The sequence below is a fragment of the Notamacropus eugenii genome, chromosome 3, assembly GCF_028372415.1.
Source record: "Notamacropus eugenii isolate mMacEug1 chromosome 3, mMacEug1.pri_v2, whole genome shotgun sequence".
Classification (NCBI taxonomy): domain Eukaryota; kingdom Metazoa; phylum Chordata; class Mammalia; order Diprotodontia; family Macropodidae; genus Notamacropus; species Notamacropus eugenii.
This window is the reverse complement of record NC_092874.1, coordinates 335,019,307-335,026,301: the sequence shown is the minus strand read 5'-3', so window position 1 is coordinate 335,026,301 and position 6,995 is coordinate 335,019,307. Positions and strand designations below refer to the sequence as shown.

At 47.2% G+C, this 6,995-nt stretch overlaps 1 protein-coding gene across 2 annotated transcripts in view; it reads left to right on the top strand.

Annotated features, from left to right (window-relative positions):
- The first annotated feature begins 209 nt into the window (after window positions 1-209).
- The window catches only part of SREBF1 (sterol regulatory element binding transcription factor 1), a 56,837-nt gene continuing 50,051 nt past the window's right edge, over window positions 210-6,995 (top strand). The window contains exon 1 of one of the 2 annotated variants that reach the window (XM_072650166.1): window positions 210-632. In XM_072650166.1, coding sequence (XP_072506267.1) covers window positions 536-632 — 97 coding nt within the window. In that variant the 5' untranslated portion in view covers window positions 210-535. The remainder of the gene's footprint in view (window positions 633-6,995) is intronic. The other variant, XM_072650165.1, reaches the window with a different exon arrangement.

Below are 6,995 nucleotides of genomic sequence, written 5' to 3'. Positions count from 1 at the left end.
TCCACGTGGTCCCCAGCAGCGGACTGGCGCTGCCCAGGCCTTAGGTAGCCCCGTTCCTCGGCTCCTTCCTCCGCTTCGGAGCGTCCCTAGAGGCTCCGAGTTCGGGATGGGGCTGTCACTCAAAAACTGAAGGGCGGGGGGGGGGGGGGGGGGGGGGGGGGCAGGATGGGGTGGGGTGGAAACACCCGGCGCCGATGCCCCGCCCCGCGCCCTCTCCCTCCCCTCCCCCTCCACGGGGCAGTTAAGCTACCAACTTTTAGCGGGTATGGCGCCGGGGGCGGGCGGGTGGCGACCCTGGCACTAACTTTGTTTCAGGAACTGGGCGAGGCCACCAGCCGCCGGCGGGCCTGGGCAGAGTTCGGGGCGTGCACGGTTAGTCCTCCGGAAAGCGCGCGGTCCATGGAGCAGAGCTAAGGGGAGGCTCAGGCAAAGGCGCGGTGCGTGGAGAGGAACGCCACCAGCCCGGAGGAGGCGTCTGGGGCCGGCGGGCGGGACGCGGCGGCGGCGGAGCTCCGGGCTCCCTCCGGCCGCCACCATGAACGACCTGTCCTTCGACGAGGCGGCCTTGGATCCCTCCCTGGCCCTGGGCGAGGCCAGCGACATCGACTCGGCTCTGCTCAGTGACATCGAAGGTGGGTCCCGGGGAGGGGCGCGTGGGAGCCCGGCCGGGAGGGTGGGGGGGGCGGTGATCGGGGCAGCCCTCCGGGATCCTCAGCCTGGCTGGGCTGGCCCCGGGCGTCGAGGGGGAGTGTGTATGCGTGCTTCCGCGCGTGTCTGCGGCTCGGGATTCCGCGTGTGGCTGTGGCGTGTGTCTGAATGTGTTCGTGCCTGTCCGCGGGCACCGAGTCCCAGGATGCGCGCACAGTTGGGGACTCGCCGTCTGGAGGCACCCGGGGAGACCCAGACCCTCCCCCCTCCCCGCCGCGGACCCCTTCCCCAGCAGCTGTCCGGCCCGGGGGGACTCGGTCCTCCCCCTAGAAGCGGCCACGCCTCTTCGGGCCGCGGAGGAGCGAGGGGCTCCCAAATGGTGCGGCCCCCAAGCCCCGCCCCCCCGAGGGCCCAGGAGCTCGTGACGTCAGCGTCAGCCAGAGAGGTTACCCCCGGTCATTCCCTCGGCCCGCCAGAGTTCACTGAGCTCTGCTGGAGCCTGCAGTGGGAGGGGAGGTGGGGGGGAAGGGGGAAGCGGGGGGAGAGGAGGGGGAGAAGGGAGCAGGAGACGGCCCTGCCCTCCGGCGCCCAACAACTCTGCCCTTAGGAAACCACCCAGAAAATATCCCAGAATCTAGCCTGGGGTTTTCTTAGCAAAAGCTAACCCGGGTGCTCTGACCCATCCACGTGGAGCTTCTGATAAGCCTGTGACTGGGAGAAGGAATTGGCCTTGAATTATCCGTTCATGCAGCCCTTTTAAGCTTTGTAAAGCACATTACTTAAACCTTCTTGTTTAAGTGTGTACAACCTGTAGTCGGTTGGTACTACAGGTATTGTGCTAATGGAGAAACTGAGGCCAGTGAGTCACGGTAGTGAGTGTAACAAGTGCGATTCTCAAACTCAGTTCTCCTAACTCCAAGTGCAGGGCTCTTTCTTACTCTGTATCAAAATGCTTGTTTTACAAGGTAGACCGCCTTCTGTGGGCAGTAGGAAATCCATCTTTCTATCAGTCCCTTTTATAGAGAAATCTTGCTCTGAAGGGGGGATATTTACCCCTAGAATCTTTCCTGACAGAAAACTGTACTTTTTCCTTCTCAGGGCCAGAATTATTTTTCATAAATTGAGGGATTGAGGCACTGATTAGTGAAGTAGGAATGGGGTAGATTAGAGTATATTAGTGAGAGATCGCTTTCTTTTCCAGAAGATTCATTCATTCAACAATAAACTTTTTATGTAAGGTCTACTGTTAGATAATAGTGTGTACAGAGCATTCTGCTGATGGGAGTGGGGGCTGCAGGGAAGGGACAGAGAGAGACAGAAAGTTTAGATGAACATTGATAGCTAGCTGCTAGGTCTGGAGTCAGGAGGACCTGAGTTCAAATGTGAACTCAGACAGTTATTAGCTGTGCGATGCTGGGTAACCCTATTTGCCTCAGTTTCTGCAATCTGTAAAGTGGAGCTGGAGAAGGAAATGGCAAACTACTCCAGGATCTTTGCCAAGAAAAGCAATGGGATCATGAATGGTAGGACACACCTGAACTGCAAGGATAGCTAGCAGTTATATGGGCTTTAAGATTTGCAAACCTGTTTACAAATATCACCTCATTTTATCCCCACTATAATCCAGGGAGATAGGTACTATTATCATCATTTTACAAATGAGGAGACTGAGGCAAAAAGGTTTAGTGGCTTGCCCAAGGTTACCTAGATGATAAGTAAGAGACCTTTCTTGACATTGCATGGATCCCAGTGGAACAAAAAGGCTTCCCATTGATTATTCAAATAATAATATCCAATCTTACAATCTAAATAACTTTTCCTGTTCCAGTGTATACTCTGCATAGCTGCCAAATGGATATTCCCAAAACCTAGGTCTGACCATGTCACTGCTGTACTCCTGTAGAGCACCTTATCACCTCCAAGATTAAATAAAAACGTCATGTAAAGGTCTTTTCAATTTGGTACCTTCCTGCCTTTCCAGCATTCTTCACATTACTCCCCTCCACAAACTGTATTTTCCAGCTTCCTCACACATGACACTGTATCCACCACCCGGTGCCTGGAAAGCCCTCCCTCCTCCCCTTCAGTTCTTAGCATTACTGTCTTCCATTAGGTCTTGGCTCAGATCATGTCATCTCAGCCTCTAGAGCTGTTCCCTCTAATCCCTCATGGACTCTATGTAGCATGTCTTTCCACATTTATGTATGTATCATTACCCTCGTTCAAATGTAACCTCCTTAAGGACAAAGACTGTTTTTGCCTTCTCTTTGTATCTCTGGATAATATTTGTAAAGCACTTAACCACAGTGCCTGGCACATTGTAACAGGTAAATACAATCTTGTGTATTGCTGGACTGATTGATGAGGGTGAAAGAAAAGTGTAGATGAAGTACTATTAGACCTCAAAGTACAGTCAAGGTGTCACTTTCATTTGGGCATGAAGAGTTGAGTTGAACTTTAAAGAAAGAGAGGAATTAAGTGGACAGTTTGGGGTTGGAAAAAAACTCCCACCCATGCATGGAGACTACCTTGAACAAAGGAGATTGAGGTCAAGGAGGAAGGAAATCAGCATTTATTAAGTGCCCATTAACTAATTAATTAATGTGCCTAGCATTGTGCTAAGTACTTTACAAATAGCATCTGCATATAACGTAATGTATATAATATATGTTTGCATATGATATAAATAATGCTCATTTAATGCTCACTACCATCCTGGGGAGTTAGATGAGGAAGCTGGAGGCAGGTAGAGTGACTTGCCCAGGGTCACACAGCTAGTGTCTGAGGCTGGATTTGAATTTAGGAAGATGAATCTAACTGATTCCCAGCCCTGTGCTCTATCCATTGCATCCCCTAGGTGCCCTAAGAATATGATAGCACTGGTGATAGTTTGGAGAGGGGATCAACTGAAAACAGGAGTAATTGAGAGGCTGTTGCAATAATCTAGGTAAGAAGAGGTGACCACTTGGCCTGCGGTGGGTGACTGTGATATTGGAGAGGTGGAGCCAGATGGCGAGAGAAGTTTCTAGAAGGCAAAATGGATCAGACTTGTCACCTGATCTTAGGGATCTGAGCCATCAACTGGCCAACCCCCATATTTTACGAAGGAGGAAATGGAGGTCCAGAGGCCTCATGACTTTCCTGAGATCACACATTTAGTAAGTTAGCAGAGCTAAGGTTTGAACCCAGGATTCTTGACTCCAAAAATGGTACTTTTCCTGCTACTCCAAAAGGGAGGGAGAATGAAGGAAAGAGAAGAGTCCAACATGACTGCTAAGTTATGACTCCAGGTGGCAGGAAGGTGATGTCATCAGCAGAATTGGGACCAAAGCTGACTGGAGGAGAAGGATGAGTTCAGTTTGCTGAGGTCCCAGGTAACAGTGCTGGAAGGTCAGTGACAACTGGAGTTCGAAATACATTTGTATTGCTTCCTTGATTGATTGATGCGAGATTTATTTGCATAGAGTTTAAAGTTGAAACTGTGGAGTGGATTCTCTGGGGGAGAATCTGGAGAGGGAAGGACTGAGGGCCTAGTGCTGCTAACATTTAAGGAGGAGCTGGCAAAAGTTTCCTAGGAATGGTTAGGGAGGTTTGTTTGGGAAGAACTCAGCTTCTCTGGAATCCAGGTGGGAGGAGAGGATATTTAAAAGGAGGGAATGGTCTACTCTGGTCCAGGATAAGGAGGGGGAAAAATGCCTTTGGATTTATGGATAAGGAGGATGTTGAATGACCTTGGAGGGAAGAGCTTCTTCACCATGGTGGGAATGACTTCAGATTGCTAAGGGGTTTAGGTATGAGTGGGTGGAGAGAAAGGGAAAGCAGGAGAATGGATAACTCCTTTAGGTCTCAGAGGAGGGAAACAGAAAGATAGCCTGAGAGAGTGACAAGTTCCCAGGAAGGGCCCTGGGTGAACCAAATGGAGGAGAGTTGGGTGTGACATGGAAGTAGGCTACTGGAAGGACTGGTGATGGGGGTCGAACTCTTATTTCACTCACTAAATAAGATATAGATGGAGTTTTTATAACTCAGACTTTCTTAAATGTGCAGAAGACACTTGATATTTGAAGGAATCTTGGGTGAGATAGTTTGAAAGTGAGGAGAAAACAAAAAAGTGAAAAGGGGAGAAGAAAGTAAAGAGTATTGAGTTCTAGAGGTTATCTACACCAAGGTTTCTCGGTGACCTCAGGTCCCATGGGTTCCCTTATTCCCATACCCCTATGTCCAATCTCTGTACTAGTCCTACATCACCTATGGAGCATTTCCCTTTGAATAACATGGAGACATGTTCAATTCAGACTGTTCAAAGAGAACTCATTATTTTCCTAAAATTCTATTTTTCTATAAAAGGGTACCACTCTCCTTGATCTGGCCCCTGAGGCCATAAGCCTTTCATTTTAGCTTTGTCCAGTTGCCCCCGGCTGTTTCCCACCCTTGATCCTTTCAAAATATATATGCCCAAATTTGTTATCCTTAAGCTAACCTAGCCCTCCTTTGTTTCCATCCAGACCCTACCTAAACCCCTTCTCCTTTCACCCCAGACTGTTTGGCCACCCCTAGATCTCTCCCACAGTCTTTTAGTATATAGGATCCTTCTTATCTACCTGCAGGCACTCAGATTCCATCTAGCTCAGATTCAGTCTTGCTGGTTTGTCAATACAAGCATCACAAATGGTGAGGCTTCTTAAACCTCTTCTTCTACCCAGTATGGTGGATCTTTAATAAAACTTTGTTTTATTTTGGCTGAAAGAAGGCTTGGGTGGAATTCATTTGGCAGGACCTGGGGTGTTGGTATTTTGGGGTTCTGAGCATCTCTAAACCCCTAACCTCAAAACCTCCATTCTTCTAGTCCCCCAGGTTCACAAGGTTAGCATTATCCTCCATGTCTCTATCTCATTCACTCCACATATCCTATCCATTGCTACATCTTGACTTTTCTGCTTCCACAACTTGGCTCGATTAGATCCACTTCTTTATAGTCATGCAGCCAGTATCTTCTTTCAAGCTCCCATCCAGTGCTGTGCAAAAGCCAGCTCTGATGGCTGGTGAGAGCTGACTGGTACATTTTCAGTGTGAGCATTTACACTTTGGAATGCTATAAATAAGTAAATTCTATAAATATAATAAATTGAAAATTAGGGTATTCTTCCTGTTATATAAAAAATAAGTATAATAAATAATATGCATATAAATGGTATAATAATAAATATAAGTAAATGCTATAAATCAGGGCATGATTGTTTTGACGAGTGTCTTGATTGAAGAAAGTGATGGAAAAAACATTAATAATGCAGATTAAACTAAAAAATATGTCATGTGTAACATTTATCAGTATACTCCTGATTTTCTGGGCTATTGAAATGACTCCCTAATTGTGTTTCCTGGACAGAGGACCTGGGCCTGGGGTCAGGAAGACCTGAATTCAGATTTGGCTTCAGATACTTACTAGCTGTATGACTCTGGACAAGTCACTTAACCTCTCTTGCCTTCTTTAAAATAGAGATAATAATGACACTTTCCTCCCAAGGTCCTAGTGTGGATTAAATAAATCCATTTTTGTAAAGCATTTTGCAAACTTTGAAGTGGTATATAAATGCTAAATGTTACTAAAATTGTTTCTCCCTTTTTCTCTTAAGCGCAGGTCTGAACCATGTCATTCCTCTACTCAGTAAACTCCAGGGGCTTTCTGTTGCCTTGGGTATATATAATGTGGACTCCTCCTTTTGGCTTTTAAAAGCCCTTTACAGCCTGGCTCCAACTTGTCTTAACAGCCTTGTTCCACATTATTCTGTGGTCCTGCCAAACTGGCCTTCTTCCTCTTAGTCACATGACAGTCCTATCTCCTGAGCCTTTTCACTGGCCCTCCTCTGTTCTTGAAATGTCCTCCCTCTTCACCCTCTACTTGTTGGGACTCCTCTTTTTGTTCAAGATAAACCTTAAGCACCACCTTCTCAGGGAAGACTTGTCTTCCTTTAATCACCTTATATTTTATTCCTTTAAAAAAATTTTTGGGGGAGGGGTGGTGGTACACTGGATAGAGTGCCAGGCCTGGAGTCAGGAAGACTCATCTTCTACATTCAGATCTGGTCTCACATATTTACTGGATGTGTGATCCTGGGCGAGTCACTTAAACTCGTTTGCCTCATTTTCCTCATTTGTAAGAGGAGCAAGAGAAGGAAATGGTAAACCACTCCAGTATTTTTGCCAAGAAAATCCCAGATGGTGTCACAAAGAGTTGGACACAACTGAAAACGACTGAACGATAAATTGTATTCTTTGCCTATTTATGTTACACTCACATAAATGCTTGTCGATTGATTGTGTGATCTCTTGAAGGGATAACCTTAAGT